This window comes from Kogia breviceps, chromosome 4 (assembly GCF_026419965.1).
Source record: "Kogia breviceps isolate mKogBre1 chromosome 4, mKogBre1 haplotype 1, whole genome shotgun sequence".
NCBI lineage: Eukaryota > Metazoa > Chordata > Mammalia > Artiodactyla > Physeteridae > Kogia > Kogia breviceps.
Genome location: NC_081313.1, coordinates 110,387,095 through 110,412,799, shown reverse-complemented (window position 1 = coordinate 110,412,799; position 25,705 = coordinate 110,387,095). Strand labels below are relative to the sequence as shown.

Here is a 25,705-nt window from a genome sequence, read left to right as displayed (position 1 = left end):
TTCTTCAAGAAATGTTAACTCTCACTGCGCTTTCCGGATTGAGAAGTTAACATGTTATTATTAGGCAATGCTGGGTTTTCTATAGGATACAAAATAAATTCTTCTTCCCCTCAAAAGCATGAATTCCAGGCTGCCAGAATTTCAGTTTGAGACATTTAATAGTATACATAGAAAAATAAACTCTGAAGTTGACAAGTTTAGTTATGCTTATCTGCATATCAACATTGTAAGAAGAAAGGGAGACCAATTTAAAGCATACACCTGTCTTTAAACATCTAAAAACACAACATTGTTTCACTTAAGTGCCTCCAACCAAATGCAGTTAATCAATATTCCATAGAACGGAGCATTGTTGTAGGTAAGTGCTGTCCTCTTTTCCCCTGGTGTATATACATCATTCCTGGGCCACACTTAAGGAACAACGTCTTTGTCTAAGGGAAAAGAAAAGGTGATTTTTAAGACAGAGGTCTAGCAGTGCCCAGAGCCACCTCTACTGCATTTCCTTCCTCTGCTTGATACCAATCTCAAGGTAGAGTGAAGAAAGGAAAGGAACTACTCTTTCATGGTACCTGTGTGGAGCCTTTCTTAGCTTTTAACTCTTGAGGGATTCTCCCCCATGGAGCTCCCACCTCAACCCAGGCACTCTTCCACCCCAGTTTTATTTTTAGGTCTGTGTATGTGCTGATCTCTCCTTTGCACAGCTTCCCAGGCCTCTTGGGCTCAGGTTTGTGGAGTACCTGCATAGCCTTGTGATACATTCAGAATCATCCCGACAGGAGGCTCCAATGGGCCTGAGGGAAACCCCTCTCCAAAATGGGGTCATTCTCCTCAGCCTTCTCTTTGCTGAACTCAGTTCTCGTATTGGGGAGCCATATACCTGTAGGACAAAGACAGATTCACCTCAGGTATGGAAGAGTTGAAGCCTTGCTGTACAACTTGGAATAATGATCCCCCCCACCCCACCTGATGCTGTAGACTCAGAGCAGAGGGTCCATTCCTCAGGACTGAGTCTGGCACTCAAGGTCTGCTTACAGTTCTTCCACCACCACTACCATCCCCACCCACCCACGTATGTATCCCTCTTACCTGGCCTAACAGCAACAGGCAGACCAGGAGTACTGCAAAGAGTTTGAGGTGCCACATCTCAATAGATGGGATATTGGATCCTGAAGGCTGGGGACAGTTCCCACTTCCTTTTATAGATAGATCTGCCTCTTCTATGGTTGCCAAGTGAGATGGGGGCAAAGTTTATATTTGCAGTCAGGGTCAATTTAATAAGTTAATGTCTACCAGAGTGGAATGTGCTCAAGGCCTGCCTTTCAGGCACGTAGTATTTACTGATCCCTCATCTGGACTTTGAGTGATCGTGTTGCTGGCATGGACCTTTTCACCCATTTTGCCAAAAGTCGGCACTACCTCCTCCCCTTTGAGAAGCCACATGAAGCCATTGAGGGAGACCAGACACCTGGCCACGTTTTGATTCCAAAATAGCTCAGTGAGATCACTCTAGTCAAAACAGAATTCTAATAATGAGGTCTTCAGAAATAGTGTTGACCCCTTTCAGCCTTGTCTAGGAAAGAAGCACTGACCTATTTTGTTACAGGCAATTGGATAAGGCCCTTATCTCCCTTCTGTGGGAGGATACTTCAGCAAGCATGGTCTACAAGTGCCCCAGATCCCCATTTGTATAGATGGACTATCACCCTAATTATTTGTTCCACATCATCTCTGTAAAGAGTGGAAACCCAGCTGCAGAAAGTTCAAAGTCTGGCCTACCTGCCATCTCCCAGGGGAAGGGCAATCAGGACTGACTGGTGGTGTTTCAATCATGGGTGAATTGAATTAATAAGTATAGGTTGACTTTGTTTCCTTTTTAAAAATGTGAATGAGGAGATAGCAGGGGCCCCTAAGTCAGTGAGAGAGCTTGATGGTGGTGATTAACATTGTCAACATTGAATTACTGGCTTTCTTGCCAGTAGCTGACTGTGCCTTTTACAGAGCACATCCTTCCAGCAGCCTCAGGGAAGCAGGCATGGGGCTGAGATCTCTCCAAAGCCCCAAACATTGTCACCTTAAGTAGGAACCAACACAAGTTTCTAGACCAAGAAAGAGCATGTACCTAAACCATGAGTAGTTATGGGTACTTATTAAATGACATAGACATTTTAATAAATTTGTGCGGAAAGGTGTGAATTCTAAGGAGATATATAGGACTTCAGATTTTCTTATAACCTGGAAGGAAAAGTCAAGAAGACAAATGCAACAAGATTTTTTTTCTGCCTTGTGTCTCCCTGAACACCTGGCTGTTACCTCTTCCCAAAGCCCTTCTCATCTTCACAGGTTGGCTATGTGGTGAGGGCCTGCCTGTTCCCCAAGGAAAAGTGGAGGAGATGTGGCATAGCTGAAGGTGGAACAGGACAGTCATGAATCCTCTTGCCAAGGGAGAAGAGGGTGGTATGGTGGGCCTCAGAGCTGGGATTGGGTGGGGTGTGACTCCACAGATCTGTCTGCCTGGTTCCAGTCCTCTCAGGACCAGGCAAGGCCTGGAGGGAGATACCACTGCTTGCACTTAAGGAACATTGAGAAGCAGAACTATGCCAAACTAACCTAAGCAGTCCTGCAATTTTGAGGCTAGTTAGCTGTTCCTTCCCTTTACTCCTGAGCTTTGATACAGAATGACCCCAAGTAGGGGCTTAACTAGAACTTTTGTGGGGTGGGGAAGAGGCTGTGTGGTGACCTAGTGAACACTGGGTAAGAACACAAATCTGATTAAGTAAGTGAAAGACTGAACAGCGTGATATCCAAGAGCCAGTTGGGTCTGTGGACTGAGTGCCAGCTTCCCGTTAACTAGCCTAGACTGATGTGCCAAATGGGATTTGGAAAGTGCTGATTCCAAAGACGGACACTTTCTCCTAATCCTCCATTTCTGCCTTCCTGTATTTCAAGGAAAATCAAAGTAGCTTTTTGTATTATAAAGCCAATACGACAGCCAAGGATAAGGGCCTGAGGCTCTGGGCCCCCTCTGTGCACGGGGAGAAGAAAGACTATTCATCATGGGGGAGAAGAAGGACTATTCATCATCATGGGTGTGACAACACTGCAGAAGCCTTTGTAGCTCTAGCCTCTCTCTCTTTTTTTTTTGGCCTCACTGCAAGGCATGCAGGATCTTAGTTCCTCGACCAGGGATGGAACTCGCGCCCCCTGCGGTGGAAGCGCAGAGTCTCAACTACTGGACCGTCTGGGAAGTCCCTTAAGCCTCTATCTTGTATGCCATCCCTCCTCCCAAAAGAAAAGATCCATTAGTTACTGCCTGTGGAAGGAATCACTGTGAGGGAGAGTATTTCATGTGTCCACAAACTGTCGTTTTATTTAAATAATATGGAGCAAAATCAAAACTTTTAAAAGCAAAGCAGCATCCAAACAGCATTAAACTGAAGTGACAGAAGTTGTCCACAGCCATCCCATATCACTTGAATAGCTGTGAAGGCCTAATCCTGACATTAAAAAATAAAAATTGTAAAAGTCCAGGGGCTCTCTACAATCAAGTATTTTGCTGAATGAATCAACCCAAAGTACATGTTCCTTCCTCCAGCAGAAAGGTCTAGGTGGCCATAAGGAGAAATGCTTGGCTGGGAGGCAGGAGCCGGGGGCCCAGGTAGGGTAGCTGACCAGATTCCAGCCCTGCCCCTCTTTGGGCTTTAGTTTCTTGTTCTGTCAATGTGATGGGAGCATATCTCTGAGGCCCCTCAGGCACTGACATTTGGGGGTTCAAATGATTAATTTAGAAGAAGAAAGTGAGACTGAAGCATGTTTGATAGCTTACAGCTTGGAAACTGAATACAACTCTGAGGGATTTTCTGTTTCTGAGGTTAAGTGCCTAGGGTGAAATGGGAGACAGAGTGTGTAGCTACATGAGCAGCTATCTGAAACACCTTCCAGGTAGAGGGGAGATCATGAAGGGCTTGACAGTAATTGGAAACTTTTCTGCTGCCCCTGAGCAGGAGATGCCTAATGAAAAATGAAAGTCTCTGAAATGGAAAGCCTTTTCCAGGTAAAACTTCAACAAAGGGTCAAAGTGTATTTGCTCAATTGCTGGCTAGAACTGGCACGGACTTCTGGGCCTGCATCTCTGGGGCTGTGTTGGCCGACGGAAGAGTCCCCTTTGCCGCATTCTGCAGACCAGAGATAAAAGCCCTTGTGGGAGCAGGTGCACCGCTGGGGAAAAGGGCTAAATGAACACGTGATTGTGCCCCAGCAGCAGGCGAAGGAGCCACACCCTGGCTGGAGGCTCCAGGTGGATGGGTTATAGGCACAGAGGCCCACAACTGTGATCCCTCTTAAGAGACTTCACCCATTTTCCTTTTCTCTATGCATTTCTACAGATAGAATAAACCATAAAATGATCCCAGATCCCATACATATCATGTACAGGTGAACTGAACTATAACTCACATTCCACATCATCCAGCAGCCCCATGCGCCGCCCCCCCCCCCCCCCAGGACCCTGCTACACAGAGCTCTGGGTCTCCAAGCATAGAGAGGGAAGCCTCTTGGTGAGGGACAGGCTTAAAGCAGCCTTCAACAATTTTATCCAAAAGCAGAAGCTTAGCACGTGCAAGGGCTTATAGGACAGTCTTCTCAGTAGAGCACTCCTGGGATAAAAGGTTTCAGACCAAGAAGCTCAGTGCCTGGTCTGGGCTAAGAAAGGGTAAGTTTGATTTCGGGCTGATATCTTCAAAGGACTCAAAAGAACCAGAATAAAAGTCTAAGGGTAAAATGAAGCCAAGATATGGGACAAGGAAGGGTGGCCATAGTCCCTAGGAAGCTTGGGGCTAAAACTGGAGGGAAAAGAAACAGAGATCAATGGCCTGCCAAGGCAGTGATCGATCCTCCCCTGGCCGGTGAACCTGTTCAAACTATGCCAGGTTAAGGATGCATTTACACCTTCTTCAGGTCCACAGCTTTCACCAGATTCTCAAAGGAGTCTATAACCCATATACATTGCAGATCAGGCAGCAAGCCCTGGGAATAACTTGGACAAAAAGCCAAACAGGAAAATTAGACTATGTTTGGTGAGACAAGTTTTCATCACACTGCTGTCCTTTGTTAAGCCTGTGCCACCTTGCCAGACTCTTACATGCCACTCATTTCACTGTTACCTCAGACCTATGGCTTTGTCTTAATACATCGATTTAATGGATGTGAATCTCACAGCTAAGGAATGAGGGTTTCTTGCCTTTATCACACATTGCGGAAGCAACAGTTAAAGGATATGGGCCCAAGTCTGTCAGTCTCAGCTGTACCTCCTCCTGCCTCACAATCAGTGCCATCTTACTGATTTTTGTTTTGTTTTGAGGTAGTTTTGGTTCCTGAAAGGCAGGAACAATCATTAGAATAAGAAGGAAAGACACGGCCTGGGCCAGATGCTGGGCTGCCCTGTGAAAGTTGCTGCTCTGGACCAGCAGGAAATCTCCTTAGAAGAGACGAAGTTTCTAGAAATGGAGCAGGGGAACCAGAAGCATAAAACTGCCAACACCTACCTGCACCATCTCCTGGTGAAGGGAAAAGGGTCTTTTCTACTAGAAAGATAATTCAGAGGCTCTAAGATGGGTAAACATTTTCTATAAAGGGTCAGAGAGTAAATATTTTAGGCTATATGGGTGGGCCATACACAGCTAAAAAGCACTGTTAGCAAGCTGGTACAAACACAACCAGCTTGCTGACCCCAGCTCTAGAGGCAAAGGGGTCACCTCACCCTTTCCTTTCATAGCTGACTTCCTATTATGTGGTACAGCACAGCTTTAAGAGCACAAACGTTAGTGCTCTACCATTCACTAGCTGTATAATTTGAGGCAAATTACTTAACCTCTCTGTGCCTGTGTCCTCATCTGCAAAATGAGTGTAATAGTGATACTTCAAAGGTAGTTTTGAAGGAAAAAAACCCAAAAAACCAAAGGTAGTTGTGAGGTTTAAACGAACTTATTTGTGTAAAGGGCTAAGAAGAGTACCTGACACACTGTAATTACTAGATTTTATTGTCAGTATGGAAATATTGGGCAGGGAGTCAACATTACCCACAGTCGATGCCATCCACAACTGTTCAGCTACAGGAGTAGCTGCAGCTACATTCTTGTAGGTTATAGAACAAGGAGCGAGCTACAATCCTTCACCAAACTCAGACTAGCCAAAACAGTTCAGGACTCATGCTGGGGAGGGGAATTCATGAACTTGAAAAGTAGCAGTCACATCCAAGGACTCTGCTCACACAAAACGCAAAATCACAACAGTGCAGCCTATAATAAGTTTATTATGTCTTCAAGACACTACAATGTAGACTCCTCTCCCGGAGAAGGGTCTTTCAGAGACAAGGAACTATTATCCAGATGAATTGCTCATTTGTCATTTTCATAGGCAGCTGGATTCTTCCTCTTGGATTTCTCGAACTCCTGTGTTCCCCATGTGTAGACAAGATAAAACACTACGAATGCTATAAAAATAATAAATGAAAATAAGCAGTGAGCACTTAAAAGACACATGGATCTCAGTCCTCTTTTCTGATTCACAACATATTCTGCCTACCTGTCTCTAGTTTTTAAGAAACCACTCTTAAACAAGACGATCAAGAAAGGTTACATTAGAAACCCATTTTTACAGGTGTGTACAAGAAAGGGGTTTACCCAGGAAAATTTGTGACCAACTCTTCCGTATCCCTCCCCTGTTGCACATTTTAAAGTATTTTAATGAGATAACTGAGATCAAATTCACATAACATAAACTTCATCATTTAACCATTTTGAAACTTACACTTCTGTGGGTTTTAGAAAAGTCACAATGTTGTGCAACTATCATCACTATCTGCTGCACCTTTAACACAAAACAGTTCATCGCTCAGAAGTGGGTAAAGATGACCTCAGAGGGAGATGCTGGAGTCACACAAGTGACCTTGGGCCAGTCATCTAAGTTCTCTGTGACTCACCTCCCTCATCTGTAAGATAGGGAGAATATGACCAGTTCAACGGCATTCAGGACTATTCAATGAGAAAACGTGTGCATGGCGAGCTGTAGAGTGCTCTGTGAGGGACCCGCAGTGCCCACTGTGGATGGGAGTCCAGCCCCCTGCCCGGCCAGAGCACTCACGCGGCGCGACGCGAAGGATGCACGCCCGAGTGCGGCGCAGCATGTTGGGGATGCCCTTGCTGAAGTAGTGCGGGAAGGCGCGCTGCTCGAAGGGCGACAAGCTGTAGGTGATCACATGCCGCATCCGCATCAAATGCCCAAACTCGCGGCCCATGGTCGCGGAGGCGCCTGCAGGACGGAGGATGGAAAGACGCTGGACTCAGGCCCCGGACATGCCGCCCCCAACCCGAGACTCTCCCCGGCGCTCCTCATCCCTCCCAGCCTAGACGGCGCCCCCACGCCCCCCCAGGGCCACCGAGACCGCACTACGGGACCCCACTCCCGCACCGAGGTCACCTCGCCCTCCGCAGCACGGAATCCACCCGCCTCCGCCCGCCACTTCCGGTAGGATCGGACGACGCTCTAGGAGGCAGTGAGGTCACTTCCGGGAGGATCAGTTCCTGGCTGTCTCCAGAGGAAGGCGCCGTCCTCCCCTGGGCGGGAGAGGAGCGCCCAGGCCGAGTGACGTGAGGTGGGCGGTGCCTGCTTGGGGGTGGGGCCAAGCGCGACCGAGTGGGCACTGGGGCCCGGTGGCCCGCTCTCGAGCCTCTCAAGCTTCTCCTCGGTTCCCGCCTTTCCCGGGAGCCGCAAGGACTAAGAGTTGAAGAGCCAGGGGCCCGCCGACGTCGAGGGCCGCGCTGGCCGCGCGCTTAGGGTCGGGTGTCCCGCGGTGGAGAGCGACCCTGAGGCCGCCGCCCGGCAGCCACGCGAGGATTTGTAGGGTCTTGTCCAGTAGCTGGAACAGGAATCGGTTATGTTCAAGCCCTCAGCGACCCCAGGCCCCGAATCAGGGACACGGATCTGGGACTTCTTTTGGCACCCACCGGATTAGAATCCACTGGCAGGGTGTAGACTTTCCCAAGAGAGAATAAAAATGTTTCCTCAAATTTAGCCACAGGAGTCCTCAAGTAATAGTCCAGCAACTGATGAACATCTGTTAGTGGTGGTAGGAGGGAAGAAAGAGGCGACCTCCACAGCAGCCGGCTTCTCTCGGACAGGGTTCTGCCGCGGGCGGAATGTCACGTTGCCCACAGTTCACTCCACTTCCCAGGAGGGAGGCGATTCCATTTTTCGGAAAAGTGCTGTCTGCTTAAGGATGCCGCTGTCCTGTACAGCTGACTGACTTATCCACTTGATGAAGCATGTCTGTAAATGTTTTGTTCATGGAATTGCTGGCCACGTGTAATCTAGGACTAAGTTCTCATTCAACAGTTTGGCTGTTTTATAATCCTGCTTACCAACCACAGGCCAGGGAGGCTTGGCCGGCAATGAACTTAAAATTTACAAATAAGGACTTCCCTGGTGGCGCAGTGGCTAAGAACCCACCTGCCAATTCGGGGGACACGGGTTCGAGCCCTGGTCCAGGAAGATCTCACATGCCGTGGAGCAACTAAGCCCATGTGCCACAACTACTGAGCCTGAGCTCTAGAACCAGCGAGCCATAACTACTGACCTCACGTGCCACAACTACTGAAGCCCGCACGTCTAGAGCCCGTGCTCCAAGACAAGAGAAGCCACCGCAATGAGAAGGCAGTGCACCACAAGGAAAAGCAGCCCCCGCTCGCGGCAACTAGAGAAAACTCGCGTTCAGCGATGAAGACCCAATGCAGCCAAAAATAAACAATAAATAATTTATTAAAAACAATTTACAAATATACCTCGGTTTTATCAGCCTGGCTACTGCATAGACTGGTCTGTATCTTATACCATGAGTATATTCAGCTCTTCATTGTGCACCCATCTCATTTTTTCTAAAACATAATCTCTAACCTGATTTTAGCTCAGAGGCAAGAACATAAATACTTATAACAGTTAAGAACAAAAATATCCTAGCAAATTCTACCACCATTTGAGTGATTAATAAATAATAAAACTTTCATTTATTTTCTAGCACCTGAAAACATCTCTAAACCTTTCAACTAAAGTATGGATAGATGAATGTGCAGACCAAAGTAAAGGCATCAAGATAATTATATTTTAAAATGAGTCAGGATTAAAGGCGATGTCCTCCTTTTTAAAACATATTGCAGTATTCCACGTACATATCCTTACTAAGCTACCTGAGAGAACTAGGCAACTTAATAGTTCTGTGCTCTCTGGAATTTCAATGCCAATTGTGACTTTCTCTCACCCTCCAAATCAACATGCAGCGAATTATTCTAAGCACCTGGAAGTGGGGGAGGTGATGAGAATAGAGAGGGAGAGTAAACCGAATACCATAGGTTGCATACCAACAGATCTGTGTATCATCATGAATAATTAGTTAGCCTTTCCATGTCCCTTGGAAGTTTCAGCAAGCACCTAAGGAACACTTTAAGAATACTAACCTCTCTCAGAAAATGGGTGGTTTTGTTTTAAGATCATTCCTCAATTCCTCTTAGCCTTTCAGCTACATAACTAGTCCATTAACTTAAACGATTTTAAATAAATGCCAGGGAAAAGGAAAAGGAAAGCTACATAACCAAGTAAATCTGTATCTAATTAGGAGAAATTGGATAAATAGGGTGTTATCAGCTGTTTGACATACAGCTGATAAAATTACCTTCAGCTAGGCATCCTTGATGTCTGATTACAGAAGTGAACCTAGCCCACGCACACACCTAAAATTTATTTAAGAGACCAACAGAGGCTCTTCCTGGCTTTTAGGAAGAAGACTGGCATGGAGAAACGTGTTTCCTGCTAATTCTTCCAAGCCATGGCACTTCCCAGCAAATTCTTCCTTTGTTTTTGCTGCTTTGCCTGGCTCTGTTTTCCTATTAGCTTTGGTTCTCAGGCTTCTAGGGGAGAAGCTCAGATTGCAGCTAGTGCTCCATTGGAAACTGAGGCTGAGCCTCAGTCCTCTCTGCAGCCTCTAGATGGGAGACACAGACCTGGCCTCCTTTCCCCTCTCTTTAAGGTTCTGTACGATGGGCAAACGGAGGCCCCCAGGCTGCAGCCAGATGACAGAGCTTTGCACTACATGAAGAGGCTCTATAAGGCATGTGCTACCAAGGAGGGGATCCCCAAATCCAACAGAAGTCACCTCTACAACACTGTTCGGCTCTTCACCCCCTGTGCCCAGCACAAGCAGGCTCCTGGGGACCAGGTGACAGGTGTGTAGGAGCAGACTGGTTAATGGGTGGAGGGAAGAAGATAGACCTTCTGCATTTCAGTTACAGAAAGGATCTGGCCCTTGCTTCTTGACTTACATTTTACTTTGCATGATACTCAATATCAAATTCCAAACAAATCTGGTACTTGATCTCATTGTTTCTTCCTAATGCCCTCATGGGTTAAGCTGGGCTAGTATGACAGAAGAGACTTAATGGCCCTAAAGGCTGGGAAAGTGCTGCTGGAGGTTAGCGTCTTGTCCAAGGTCACAAAATCAAGACTGGAAAAGAGGTATTTTGACTTCCAGTTGTATATTCTTCTCATTCTACCAATTCTGGCCTGGATATGTGCCTAAAGAATCTCTTTCAGCTGTTGGTGTGTTTTATGAAACAGGATATTTACCCAAGTTTGTTGCTTTCTGTGAGAAGAAAGCTTAAGTACCTATGTGGAATAGTAGATCCTTATAAGAACAAAGCATTAGTCAACAATCTTGTGTGTGTGAGAGAAGGGAGCAGCACTATTAAAAAACAGAATCTATATTCAGTAGCTCATAACTTACAGAAAACCCTTCTAACTCAGCAGGTCCTTTGTGGCTATTTAAAACCTTTCCTCCTTCCTCGATGTCCTGTTTTGTTAGTGGGTTTAGAGCCTCCATTTGTTGTCGGTCTCAAGTGTTCCAAATTAACTTAGACAATTATGTTTTCTTTATTGATTCTGTCCATAAGGACTTGAATGTTTTCTTAACAAGCCTGGCAAGTGCCTTTATTATATTTTTCCCCTTAGAGACTCTTCAAGAGAAAGATACTGCTCTCCTTCTTAGCTTCCTCTGTGTTTGAAGCAAATTATTAAGATTCTGAAACTTCAGAATGTAATGATTCCCCGTTTTAATTCACCACCAGAGCTGTTCTGAATTGCTGGTGATTAAGTATCCAGCTGTAAGTGCTGAGACTTAGTTATGGTACTGGTTACCTGCTTTTTTTTTTATAACCCCATCCCACCCCAACTTTTGTTTTGAAACTTGAGAAAGTGGGAAAAGAAGGGTGGAAGCACATTCTGAGGCACTAATTCCTTGATCTGACTCTGCATTGCTTTTGATTTGTATTGAGCATTACTGGTGGCTTTATTTTTTCTCCTCAGGTACCCTTCCATCATCAGTGGACCTGCTGTTTAACCTGGATCGTGTTACTGCTGTTGAACATTTACTCAAGTCAGTCTTGCTATACACTTTCAACAACTCCATTTCTTTTCCCTCTCCTGTTAAATGTGTGTGCAACCTGGTGATAAAAGAGCCAGAGTTTTCTAGCAAGACTCTCCCAAGAGTTCCATACTCATTTACCTTTCACTCACAGTTTGAACTTAGAAAGAAATACAGATGGATTGAGATTGACGTGACGGCTCTCCTTCAGCCTCTAGTGGCCTCCAACAAGAGGAGTATTCACATGTCTGTAAACGTTACGTGTGTGAAAGACCAGCTGCAGCATCCTTCAGTGCAGGACAGTCCACTTAACATGACTCTTCTGGTAGCCCCCTCACTGCTTTTATATCTGAATGACACAAGTGCTCAGGCTTATCACAGGTGGTATTCCCTCCATTATAAAAAGAGGCCTTCACAGGGTCCTGACCAGAAGAGAGAGCTGTCTGCCTATCCCATGGGAGAAGAGGCTGCTGCTGAGGGTGTAAGATCGTCCCGTCACCGGAGAGATCGGGAAACTGTCAGCTCTAAATTGAAGAAGCCTCTGGTGCCAGCTTCATTCAATCTGAGTGAATACTTCAAACAGTTTCTTTTTCCCCAAAATGAGTGTGAGCTCCATGACTTTAGACTCAGCTTTAGTCAGCTGAAGTGGGACAACTGGATTGTGGCTCCACACAAATACAACCCTCGATACTGTAAAGGGGATTGTCCCAGGGCGGTCGGACATCGGTATGGCTCTCCGGTTCACACCATGGTGCAGAACATCATCCATGAGAAGCTCGATTCCTCAGTGCCGAGGCCATCCTGTGTACCTGCCAAGTACAGCCCTTTGAGTGTTTTGGCAATTGAGCCTGATGGCTCAATCGCTTATAAAGAATATGAAGATATGATAGCCACTAAGTGCACCTGTCGTTAACGTAGGCTCCTCTCAAGTAAAACCGTGAGTCTCCTTGCCATAGTAAATGCCATGCGCCTGTCTGTGCCTTTGGGAGAAAGTTTCATGTATCAAATCTCTAAATGTAATGCAGTGTGTTGTGTAAGGAGGAGCCTGTGTAGATTAGCACATTCTGTGGCATCTATCACTGTAAAGGGATAACAGCTGCCTTTCTCATTTCCAAATGTAAATGAAATGTACTTCTCTTGGAAAGCTTTAAATTTTTTTCCCCTGAGTGACTATTTTTTTTCTTTTGTAGGAGTCTTGTTTTTGATGTAAGAAAAAAAAGTTTAATTAGCATAAATCTTGGATGGAACTGCAGCTCTAAATAGACAATTCAGATAGCTATAGTCTTATTTAATGGAACAATAAATTCCTGTGAGTGGCATAAATTTTCTGTGTGTGTGGTTTTAATTAGATTTGCTTTTAAATGGTCATTTGAGAAGGAGAGGAAATATGTCTAAAAGATAGTCTCAGCTCCACTTACTATCCCTTCTTTGGAGTGAGAGAGACTAACTTCTCTATATCCTGATGAAGTGAGAGTCATTAGACTAGAGTATGCAATATAATCCATTTCTGTTGTATTAGTGATTGGTACTAACTCTGCTCCTTAGATGGCTTGTATAAATTGGTTGACTCATGTCAAACAATAGCATTTGTCCCATTTATTTAAAGGAAACAGCCTTGCAGATTTTCCCAAGAAAATGCAGAGTTCAAGGTTTTAAAAACGTATTTTCTCCTTTATATATTTTAAAACTCTGACCCGTTGCAAGGAGGTCAAGAAGTGTTTCTTCTTGGCTGGTTGGTTTGTTTTTGCTGCTTTCCCTCAGCTCCTATCACTCCACCCCGACAGGTTTTTTTTCCAGGTGGATATAGCACTGTTAGCACTAAATTAAGCTGGCAGTGACTAGGTTATATTACAGAGCAGGCCTTGTTTGGATATGAGGGCTTTTATGTGGGTTTTCAGTAAACCTACCTTGAGAAAGCCCTGGAGGCGCAGAGTCCGGGGCTGATGCAGTGATTTTTTTGTTTCAGAGTTTGTAAAACCCTCATCTACAAACTAAAAGTAACTCCAAGATGCAAGTACTTCTCATTCTTGTAAATTATTTTGGCTTGGTGCTTAGTGTCTAAAGAAGTCAGCTGGGATTTTGATAGGGATTGTGTTGAATCTATAGATTAGTTTGGGATGTACTGCCATCTTAACAATGTTAAGTCTTCCAGTCCACAGGTGTGAGAAGTTTTTCCATTTATTTAGATCTTTCATTTCTTTAGAAAATATTTTGTAGTTTTTGAGTATGTTTTGCACTTTACATTATTAAATTTATTTCTAAGTATTCTCTTTTGACGCTGTTGGGAATGAAATTGTTTTCTTAGCTTTATTTTTGAAATGTTTCCTGGTGCTATCTTGCATACACCTTACAAACCTGCACACTCTGTCCTAAATGCTCTATTTATCTGCTCATGATTTTTTTCCCTCTAAAAAACATTTTTTCCAAAAAATGGAACTGAAAGTTTTAGGTGGCCTAGTTTCCAAATAACTTTGCCATCTTGTTGTATAACTTGAAGGAGTCATTACTCTTGGGTAAATGAAGCTGCAAGTATAAGAGATAAATGGTGTTTCAGGGTTTTGTATCATTCTCTGTCATTCTTAGGAGTAAAAAAATATTTGGAATGGCCAGGGCACGAGTGATGGTGGCAAGGTACAACTGAGCTTATTTAAAGGTAAATCTCCCTTAAATATGGCTGTTTTCAAATGGACCACATGAAATCTACATCAACTTTAAGGATTCCTCATAGTTCCCCAAATGCACTAAACTGACATTTTTTCCCCTTAAACAGGGGAATTTGTTTTGCTTTATTGTTGTTTTGGGGTGTTTTTTTTCATGGCCTAGTTCTGTGGCTGAGTATGTAATATAGTCTGCAATCAGAGGTTTTGAAAAGAAGAAAATGGTGGGGTAGTTTTGATGGAAGTTAAGTATTAGGGTCAGTGCCAAAATTAGGAGTAGATAAACATTATAGCTCATCTGTATAGGTAAGTTCTAAGATTGACTGACTTAAAACACCTTTGCACAGTGTTTTGATGCTATAGCTGACTAATGATAGCTTGAAAACCATAAGCTTTACTTCCCCCATCCCTTTAGGCTTTATTTGTAAATCTAGTCTCTTTCATTCAGAGGACAGGTTAACATGCAGGGCTTCTATATCTGCTGAATTTAAACTTCAAAGATTCACTTCTACACAATCGAGGAGGATACACTAGTCTTCCAACTGCCTCCTCCATATGAAACCTGTGTTTCTTCAGTTACTCTTATAAAAGCTGCCAATTTAGAAAATAAATGAGAAAGGACCACGGTGATTTAGATCTGGAAATTCAAGGATGAGGCTTCATCTGCCTTAAATAGGTGCATTCAGCTTTGGTATTTAGTCCAGATGAGATACGAGGTCACCTAACTTGATGAGTGCCTTAGTGTACCAAGGAACAATGGGCCATGTCAGGAGCTGGGTTCTCCTTCAGCTCTGAGTTTCCTGCTCTTTATCGGTTTAAATCAACTCCTATGTTACGCTGAATACTTTGTTTTACTAATCAGCTTCAGGAGCAGCAGCTGCTCGAGTTGGTTTAGAACTCAATTTAGACAGCCTGTGGGAAAAATTAAGTTGCTCTTTCAGGAGGTAAAGGAGGAAATATTCCTGACTATGTAAGTGATAAAAGAAAAAATGCTCAGAAGAACTTGGTTTTTATCAAAATATTAAGTAGTTGATTTCAATTTGCAACTTTGGAGAGATTGTAACTTATAAAATGATAATTGAAATGAAATTAAAACACTTAAAATACTCTTTAGAATATTTAGAGGATGTAAGTCCCCAAAACCTTCCTTAAGTATAGAGATTGGCTGAATGGATTATGAGTGGAAAAGTATGCTGTTTTATACAGTAACTGTTCTCTAAATAGATGGAAAAATAAACAGAACCTGGAGATTTAGACACTTCATCCTTTACTAGAATTGACAAGCCAAGTAGGTTCTCTTCATGTGGTTAATTACTTCCTGATGGAGATGTCCTTCCAAAACCCCATTTATACTAGTCAATTTTTGGAAAGGGGCTTGATTTGTCAGTAGGACTAGGACTATTTCAATATCCATTTAAAGAACAGGATTTTATAGATGGCCTGACAGTAATTTCTTCATTCTACCTTACTACGTAATACAACTTGTATGGAAGAATTGAGTAACTAGATAAATGTGGATAAGAGTCAGCTGTACATTTTGGACATCTTATTAAGAATAAGTGCTTTGTGAACAGTTCAGAGTCATTTACAGACCTGTCTGTGGTGCTGGCGTCTTTCCACATTGAAGTGCTATGACAGGCAGTGTTAGGAGTTCATAGCCTGTGCCTGGATGTCATTTTGGCATTCTCAGAAATAATTAGCTCATTGAATAAATATTTATTGAACACTGACTATGGGCAGGTGCTGTGTGTGCTTAAGAACAGAGTCTGATGTCCTCAGCTCCGGGAAAAATATATCATCTACCAGAAATGGAGACTTCCTTTATTACCCTAAGTTCCATCAGTGAGCATTCAGCACCACAGAACGTTCTGTGGAGGAATACATTTTAGGGTGGTACTACATAAGCAGGCTGAATGAATACTAAATTATCTTACCTTTAGAATTTTTAAATTAAACTTTTAAAAGATAATTATAGATTCACATGTTCTTGTAAGAAATAATAGAGAGATCACATGTATCCTTTATCCAGTCCCCTCAATAACATCTTGCAAAACTATAGCATACTGTCACAACTAGGATATTGACATTGATACACTAGGTTAGAATTTTTCACACATTGAAACCTACTTGGGTCAAGGGGAATGTTGACCCTAACATCAATAAAGTTTTGATATCTCTGGGTGGAAATAATGGTTCGACATTTTTTTGTCTTACACCATTTCATCTCTACCTTTGAAATTTTGAGCTTTTTTAAATTGAAGTATAGTTGATGTACAATATTATGTAAGTTACAGGTGTACAATATAGTAGGTTACAGTTCTTAAGTTATACTCCATTTCCAGTTACTATAAAGTATTGGCTATATTCTGTATTGTATGGTACCTCCTTGTAGCTTATTTTATACATAATTGTTTGTACCTCTTAATCCCCTACCCCTATCTTGCCCCTCCCCACTTCCCTCTCCCCACTAGTAACCACTAGTTTATTCTCTATAACTGTGAGTCTGTTTCTTTTTTTTAATTCACTAGTTTGTTGTATTTTTTGATTCCAAATGTGAATGATACACAGTATTTGTCTTTGTCTGACTTATTTCACTTAGCATAATCCCCTCCAAGTTCATCCATGTTATGGCAAAAGGCAAAATTTCATTCTTTTTTATGACTGAGCAGTATTCCATTGTGTGTGTATGTATGTATATATATGCGTGTGTATGTGTATATATATATATATATATATATATATATGCCACATTTTCTTTATCCACTCATCTGTTGATGGGTGCTTACTTTACTTTCTTGGCAATTGTAAATAATGCTGCTATGAACACTGGGGTGCATTTATCTTTTCAAATTAGTGTTTTTGTTTCTTGTGGATATATACCCAGGAGCAGAATCATTGGGTCATATGGTAATTCTATGTTTAGTTTTTTTTAAAACCTCCATACTGTTTTCCACAGTGGCTGCACCAGTTTACATTCCCACCAACAGTGTTTGAGGGTTCTCTTTTCTCCACATCCTCAACATTTGTTATTTGTGTTCTTTTTGATGATAGCCATTCTCACAGGTGTGAGGTGATACCTCATTGTGGTTTTAATTTACATTTCCCTGATGATTAGCGATGTTGAGCATCTTTTCATGTACCAGTTGGCCATCTGCGTGTCCTCTTTTGAAAAATGTCTAGTCAAGTCTTCTGCCCATTTTTTAATTGAGTTTGTTTCTTTGAGTTGTATGAGCTGTTTATATGTTTTGGATAGTAACCCCTTATTGGCCATATCATTTGCAATTATTTTTTCCCATTCTATAGGTTGTCTTTTAATTTTCTCAATGATTTCCTTTGCTCTGCAGAAGTTTTAAGTTTAATTAGGTCCCATTTGTTTATTTTTGCTTTTATTTCCTTTGCTTTAGGAGACAGATCCAAAAAAATATTGCAAAGATTTATGGCAAAAGATTTCTGCATATGTTTGCCTCTCAGAATTTTATGGTATCTCGTCTTACATTTAGGTCTTTAATCCATTTTGAGTTTACTTTTGTATATGGTGTTAGAGAATGTTCTAATTTCATTCTTTTACACGTAGCTGTCCAGTTTTCCCAGCACCACTTTTTGAGGAGACTTTTTTCTCCATTGTATATGCTTGCCTCCTTTGTCATAGGTTAATTGACTATACATGTGTGGGTTCATTTATGGGCTCTCTGTTCTGTTCCAAAGCTGTGTAGTATAGTTTGAAGTCAAGAAGTGTGATTGCTCCAGCTCTGTTCTTCTTTATCAAGGTTGTATTGGCTATTCATGGTCTTTTGTGTTTCCACACAAATTTTAAAATTATTTGTTCTAGTTCTGTGAAAAATGCCATTGGTAGTTTAATGGGCATTGCAGTAAATCTGTAGATGCCTTGGGTAGTATGGTCATCTTAACAATATTAATTCTTCCAATCCAAGAACATGGTACATATTTCCATCTGTTTATGTTGTTTTCAATTTCTTTCATCTGTGTCTTATGGTTTTCTGAGTACAGGTGTTTTACCTCCTTAAGTAAGTTTATTTCTAGGTATTTTACTTTTTAAAAAAAAATTTATTTATTTTTGGCTGCATTGGGTCTTCATTGCCACACGTGGGCTTTCTCTAGTTGGGGCGAGTGGGAACTACTCTTGGTTGTGGTGCGGTGGCTTCTCTTGTTGCGGAGCATGGGCTCTAGGTCCATGGCCTTCAGTGGTTGTGGCACGTGGGCTCAGTAGTTGTGGCTTGCGGGCTCTAGAGCACAGGCTCAGTAGTTGCGGCGCACAGGCTTAGTTGCTCTGTGGCACGTGGGATCTTCCCAGACCAGGGCTCAAACCCGTGTCCCCTGCATTGGCAGGCGGATTCCTAACCACTGCTCCACCAAGGGAGCTGGTATTTTACTCTTTTTGATGCAATGGTAAATGGGATTGTTCCCTTAATTTCCTTTTCTGATCTTTCGTTGTTAGTGTATAGGAATGCAAGGGATTTCTGTGCATTAATTTTGTGTCCTGCAACTTTACTGAATTCTTGGATGAGCTCTAGTAGTTTTCTGGTGGCATCTTTAGGATTTTATATGTATTGTATGTTTACTTTCCATGTATAGTATGTATATTTTCTATGTATGTCATCTGCAAACAGTGACAGATTTACTTCTTCCATTCCAATTTGGATTCCTTTTATTTCTTTTTCTTCTTTGATTGCTGTGGCCAGGACTTCCAAAACTATGTTCAATAAGAGTGGCAAGATTGGACATCCTTGTCTTGTTCCTGATCTTAGTGGAAATGCTTTCAGCTTTTCACTGTTGAGAATGATGGTAGCTTTGGGTTTGTCATATATGGCCTTTATTATATTTTGAAGTATGTTTCTCTATACCTACTTTCTAGAGAGTTTTATCATAAATGGATATTGAGTTTTGTCAAAAGCTTTTCCTGCATTTAATGAGATGATCATATGTTTTTTTTAACATCTTTATTGAGGTATAATTGCTTTACATTGTTGTACTAATTTCTGCTGTATAACAAAGTGAATCAGCTATACACATACATATATCTCCATATCCCCTCCCTCTTGCATCTCCCTCCCACCCTCCCTGTCCCACCCTTCTAGGTGGTCACAAAGCACCAAGCTGATCTCCCTGTGCTATGTAGCTGCTTCCCACTAGCTATCTATTTTACATGTGGTAGCATATATGTGTCAATGCCACTCTCTCACTTCATCTCAGCTTACCCTTCCCACTCCCCATGTCCTCAAGTCCATTCTCTACGTCTGCATCTTTATTCCTGTCCTGCCCGCAGGTTCTTCAGAACGATTTTTTTTTTTAGATTCCATTTAGCATATGGTGTTTGTTTTTCTCTTTCTGACTTACTTCATTCTGTATGAAGGACTCTAGGTCCATCCACCTCACTACAGATAACTCAAGTTTTGTTTCTTTTTATGGCTGAGTAATATTCCATTGTATATATGTGCCACATCTTTATCCATTCATCTGTAGATGGACTTAGGTTGCTTCCATGTCCTGGCTATTGTAAATAGAGCTGCAATGAACATTGTGGTACATGACTCTTTTTGAATTATGGTTTTCTCAGGGTAAGTGCCCAGTAGTGGGATTGCTGGGTCATATGGTAGTTTAATTTTTAGTTTTTTAAGGAACCTCCATACTGTTCTCCATAGTGGCTGTATCAATTTACATTCCCACCAGCAGTGCAAGAGGGTTCCCTTTTCTCCACACCCTCTCCAGCATTTTTTGTTTGTAGATTTTTTGATGATGGCCATTCTGACTGGTGTGAGGTGATACCTCATAGTAGTTTTGATTTGCATTTCTCTAATGATTAGTGATGTTGAGCCATCCTTTCATGTGTTTGTTGGCAATCTGTATATCTTCTTTGAAGAAATGTCTATTTAGGTCTTCTGCCAATTTTTGGATTGGGTTGTTTGTTTTTTTGATATTGAGCTGCATGAGCTGCTTGTAAATTTTGGAGATTAATCCTTTGTCAGTTGCTTCATTTGCAAATACCTTCTCCCATTCTGAGGGTTGTCTTTTGGTCTTGTTTATGGTTTCCTTTGCTGTGCAAAAGCTTTTAAGTTTCATTAGGTCCCATTTGATTTTTTTTGTTTTTATTTCCATTTCTCTAGGAGATGGGTCAAAAAGGATATTGTTGTGATTTATGTCATAGAGTGTTCTGCCTCTGCCTATATTTTCCTCTAAGAGTTTGATAGTGTCTGGCCTTACATTTAGGTCCTTAATCCATTTTGAGTTTATTTTTGTGTATGGTGTTAGGGAGGGTTCTAATTTCATTCTTTTACATGTAGCTGTCCAGTTTTCCCAGCACCACTTATTGAAGAGGCTGTCTTTTCTCCATTGTATATTCTTTCATCCTTTATCAAAGATAAGGTGACCATATGCGTGTGGGTTTATCTCTGGGCTTTCTATCCTGTTCCATTGATCTATATTTCTGTTTTTGTGCCAGTACCATACTGTCTTGATTACTGTAGCGTTGTAGTATAGTCTGAAGTCAGGGAGCCTGATTCCTCCAGCTCCATTTTTCTTTCTCTAGATTGCTTTGCCTATTCGGGGTCTTTTGTGTTTCTGTACAAATTGTGAAATTTTTTGCTCTAGTTCTGTGAAAAATGCCATTGGTAGTTTGATAGGGATTGCATTGAATCTGTAGATTGCTTTGGGTAGTATGGTCATTTTCACAAGGTTGATTCTTCTAATCCAAAACATGGACTATCTCTCCATCTGTTTTTATCATCTTTAATTTCTTTCATCAGTGTCTTACAGTTTTCTGCATACAGGTCTTTTGTCTCCTTAGGTAGTTTTATTCCTAGGTATTTTATTCTTTTTGTTGCAGTGGTAAATGGGAGTGTTTCCTTAATTTCTTTTTCAGATTTTTCGTCATTAGTGTATAGGAATGCAAGAGATTCCTGTATATTAATTTTGTACCCTGCTACTTTACCAAATTAACTGATTAGCTCTAGTAGTTTTCTGGTTGCATCTTTAGGATTCTCTATGTATAGAATCGATCATATGATTTTTATTCAATTTGTTAATGTGGTGTATCACATTGTTTTGCAGGTACTGAAAAATCCTTGCATCCCTGGATAGATCCCACTTGATCATGATGTATGATCCTTTTAACATATTGTTGGATTTGGTTTGCTAGTATTTTGTTGAAGATTTTTGTATCTATATTCATCAGAAACTTGGAGACTTTTAAACTACAGTTTTATTTATTCAATATTTATTGGGCATATACTACATGTAAGGGACTCTTCTAGATGCTGATATGAGAGTGGTAAACAATTTAGTCTTGGCACTTGATCTCATGGAGCGTCTATTACAGTGGGGAAGAGAGACGAAAACAATTAAACAACACAAGTAGCCATATACAGGAACTTCTAGGCAGAGCAAATGGATGTGAGAAGAAACTTGTGTTCAAAGAACAGGAAGAACTGCGTGTGATTGCAAGTGGGAAAGGAGAAAGAATGGGTGGAAGGGCAAGTGGAGTGGGAGGAAATAAGGCTGAAGAAGCAGACAGACCAGATGATACAAGACCTTGTTGGCCAGCACAAGGGGATTGGATTTTTATGCTAGGTTCGATCGGAAGCCCTTGAGAGTGTTTAATTGGGGGCCTGAAATGGTCAGATTCATTTCTTTAAATATCATCTCAGTGTTCTACGTAGTGTTGTTTGGCAGAGATAAGTCTGAAACAGAGAGAACTTCTGGGTGTTAGGGGGCTATTGTCATGGTCCAGGGGAGAGATTATGCTGCCTTGGAGTATGGCAGTTTAGATGGGGATGCAGAGATGTGAATAAACTTGGAAATTATTTTTGTGGCTTCTCCATTTGTTACTTGGCCTATTTCTCTAAGGTTGTAGGATGGCAACCTTCTACTAAGAGAAGACACTTAGGTTCTTATGGTGAAATGAGAGGATAAAACTTATCCCATTCCCTGGCTTCATATTCCCATCCACATGAGCTACCTCTTAATTATAGTTTTTCTTAGTTCTGTTTGTTCTTGCATTATTTCTTGAGTTTTGTTTTGTTTCTGTTTGTTTCAGTCTTTGCCTTTCATGTTGGAGGCTTTTCTCAAATGTTTTTTGTTGTCCATTTGTAAGTGTAAGGCTTTAGAAAGCTGTTGGAAGCTCTGTATGAGAGGGTAGGATGTGTTAATTAATGGGCTCTTTAGTTTGAGGCTCCTCTGTTTCTTTAAGTTTTTCCACAAAAGAATTATCCAGTCTTCTTGTGGGAGGAAGATGGGGCAAAGATGTACACTTAGCTGCTGGTGTTCTTAGATCCCCGCAGTGCAAAGGGCTATAAGATTTTACCTAATCCCTTTTTATCCCAATATTGCATCTCTTCCCCCAACCTCCACCATGCCTCTTTGCTTCAACTCTTCTGTATGGAGCATCTTTGATTCAACTCTTCCACAAAGTCAACCTAGTCTCCTGCTGGGTGGCAGGTGATCCCCTAGCTGCTTGGGGTGGGGGAGTACACACTGGGTCCAACTGTTCCATCTACAGACTCGGGCAATACCCACTTAGTTGTAACTGGCACAGCTGCCTTCCATAGCACATGGCATCTTCATTTCCTGAGCTTCCCAACATTCTCTGCTGTGACTCACCTAGCTTCTCAATGACATCCCCACCCCCTGCAGCTTTAGGTTTCTTTTTTAATTAGCTCTGCTCACTCTTCCAGACAATTTTCATTCCAAAACTTTGTTCACACACCTGCTGTGCTCTCCTTACCTGTTCTTTGCCCTATGGGTATTTTTGATAATCACTTCTAATGTTAGTGGGAGGGACTAGAGACCAGTGCATGTGCTCAGCTCTCCAAATCAAAAATGGGTACATCTTTAAGCAGCATGTAAAGTCCTTGTTCAAACCTCTGCTTAGAGAAAGTGGGTAAGAAAAATTCTATTGCAAACTGTAATCCCTTTGTGACCTGAAAAGAACTTTCCACGTGTCTCTATTTGATGGCTTCCATAAACTTCACCATCTAATCCTGGTCTAGTCAGTTTTGGTTAGGGAAAGTGGAAGTATGTCTAAAACAGGAGAACATCCAATATTTGGGATGCATACCATATTTAACGTAAAAAAGTACTTCATTAGATACTATTGACTAGCAGGACTAGTATTAACTACCTGCCAATAAATAACCTGAAGTTTTGTCTAAATGTAGGAAAACTGAGTTCAATTGTACCTGTAGAAAAGGGAAAAACAAGCTTAAGAGTTTATTAAAGTCGAAATAAAGGTGAATGTGCCTAGCTTCCATTGCATCATTTGCCAGGAAAATTTGTACTTCAAACCTTGCAGATCATTGCATGATTGGAGAAGAAAGTAATCAGGATCATAAGTTTTCATTGTGTTCATACCCTTGACCATTACCAGTTTGTGAAATATTTGTAAAGGGCTAAAGCAGGGTTGTGGAGATTAAGGAATCTTGGGGATTTTCTGAGTTGATGTCACACATTGAGCACTTCCTGTAATTCATGGCTTCATCTTATCCAGCTCCTTCTCCAACAAAACTATAGGCAGATGAGGTAAAAAGAATCCCCAAGAGAGCAGTACTTGGTTTATTACTACTCATCAGGTCATATTCCAGAGATGACAGTAGGCATGCCCCAGGGAACAGAGCATGAATTCTGGAACCACCCTGGCTGTAACTTCAGGCAAGTGAGTTAACCTCTGTGAACCTAGTTTCCTCATCTGTAAAATGGGGAAAAAAACAGTACCTATTTCATAGGGTTGTCATGTGGATTAACTAAGTTAATACATTTAAAGAGCTTAGAACGATGTCATGCAAACAGACTCTAAGTGCTGCTTTTATTAATACCACCATAACTAAGATGCTCCGAAGGTGTGCTGTCCAATACAGTAGTCACTTGCTACGTGTGGCTATTGAACATTTAAAAGGTGGCTTATCAAAACTGAGGTGAGCTGTGAAGGTAAAATACACACCAGATCTCAAAGACTTTGTATGAAAAAATGTAAAACACCTAATGTTGTTATATTAGTTACATGTTGAATACATTTGGATATATTAAATATATATATATATTTAATATATATTAACATTTCTTTCACCTGTTTCTCTTTTACTTTTTAATGTGGCTATTAGATAACTTAAGACTACATTCGTGGCTCATTCTATTTCTCCTGGACCACATAACAGCCTCTTCCTCATGTGATTTCACTCTAAACTCCACCCTGATATTGTCCCCACCCCAAGGTAGAGTTCCTGACACTTATAAAGTACACACATTATTCAGTCAACCCTCAGTATGGATGGTGTTCTGCACCTGGATTCAACCCACCTCGGGACGTGCAAACTGTGGATAGGGAGGGCTGACTGTACTACACTGCTTTATATAAGGGACTTGAACATCATGGAGTTTGGTATCCGCAGGGGGTCCTGGAACCAATCCCCTTGATACCAAGGGACGACTATACATTTATCACTTAATCTGATACAGTTACTCCTCCTAGCTGTCTTTTGAATAATGATACTCGAATGTACTTCTTTCCCACTATGGAACTGCCCAAGCCTGGTAGAATCACTGTTGGTAAAAGATGAGTCACAGCTCTTACTGATGAGAACAGTGACAATAACTTGAGGAGAGAGGCACAGATTGATATGTACGGAAGCTTGCATTAATTTTTTGTAGCTACCTTTGGAGTCTAGTTCTCAGGGGCTGTCTGATTATCTGCCCCATCCAAGTCAGAGGAACTGATAAACTCTGTCCACCAGAAAGACCCTGGACCTAGTTCTGCTGACGTTCTTTTTCTTTGAAGAAACCACACGTGTGAAACTGAGAACTACCATGTAGATACACATATGGTGTCAGATTGGAATATGCCTTCACTTAATAGGTCCTGACAATAATTTAGGTATTCTGATTATATTTTCAAGTCAGATCAAAATTTGTTAACAGGTAGCACTAGGCTATATACTTTTTTTTTTTTTTTTTTTTTTTTTTTTTGTGGTACGCGGGCCTCTCACTGTTGTGGCCTCTCCCATTGCGGAGCACAGGCTCCAGACGCGCAGGCCCGGCGGCCATGGCTCACGGGCCCAGCCGCTCCGCGGCATGTGGGATCTTCCCGGACCGGGGCACGAACCCGTATCTCCTGCATCAGCAGGCGGACCCTCAACCACTGCGCCACCAGGGAAGCCCAGGCTATATACTTTTTAAAATATATATTTATTTATTTTGGCTGCCCCGGGTCTTAGTTGCGGCATGCGGGATCTTTAGCTTCGACATGTGGACTTCCTAGCTACAGCATGCAAACTCTTAGTTGGGGTATGTGGGATGTAGTTCCCCGACCAGGGATTGAACCTGGGCCCCCTGCATTAGGAGCATGGAGTCTTACCCACTGGACCACCAGGGAAGTCCCTAGGCTATATACTTTTGATCAGACTCCTTTTGGATTGCTGCTAAAGACTCTTTTTAAAAAAAACAAAACAAAAACCAGTAGACTTTAATTCATCCTCAATAGTAATTTAAGTGACGTGACATCCATGCATGTGAATATTGAGACTTGTGGCCCACAGATAAACCTGAGATCTCCTGGCATGCAAGATGGCTTTAGGTCTGTGAG

General features: G+C 42.0%; 3 protein-coding genes across 6 annotated transcripts in view; 1 reads left to right on the top strand and 2 right to left on the bottom strand.

Annotated features, from left to right (window-relative positions):
- Positions 1–144: 144 nt before the first annotated feature.
- LEAP2 (liver enriched antimicrobial peptide 2) overlaps positions 145–25,705 on the bottom strand; it is a 34,046-nt gene continuing 8,485 nt past the window's right edge. For 2 of the 3 annotated variants that reach the window (XR_010840228.1, XR_010840230.1), the window contains exon 3: positions 815–877. Coding sequence is in view for 1 of the 3 variants with exons in the window: in XM_059062367.2 (XP_058918350.2) it covers positions 395–431; positions 738–877; positions 1,087–1,143 (234 nt within the window). In the remaining 2 variants the exon portion in view is untranslated. Of the gene's footprint in view, positions 432–737; positions 878–1,086; positions 1,144–25,705 lie in introns of those variants that run through there. The other variant, XM_059062367.2, reaches the window with a different exon arrangement.
- Positions 6,288–7,574, bottom strand: UQCRQ (ubiquinol-cytochrome c reductase complex III subunit VII). Of its 2 annotated transcripts, none has more exons than XM_059059980.2 (3): positions 7,474–7,574; positions 7,138–7,305; positions 6,288–6,487 (listed from the first exon to the last, which is right to left on the bottom strand). In XM_059059980.2, the coding sequence occupies exons 2-3, from the start codon at positions 7,289–7,291 to the stop codon at positions 6,393–6,395; spliced, it is 249 nt and encodes an 82-aa protein (XP_058915963.1). In that variant the 5' UTR covers positions 7,292–7,305; positions 7,474–7,574; the 3' UTR covers positions 6,288–6,392. The 2 variants fall into 2 exon arrangements, with proteins under 2 accessions (XP_058915963.1, XP_058915962.1); XM_059059979.2 differs by having other exon boundaries at positions 7,465–7,572.
- On the top strand, positions 9,844–12,448 carry GDF9 (growth differentiation factor 9). The gene is made up of 2 exons (XM_059059930.2): positions 9,844–10,268; positions 11,404–12,448. Exons 1-2 carry the CDS (start codon positions 9,872–9,874, stop codon positions 12,372–12,374), a joined length of 1,368 nt encoding a protein of 455 aa, XP_058915913.1. The 5' UTR covers positions 9,844–9,871; the 3' UTR covers positions 12,375–12,448.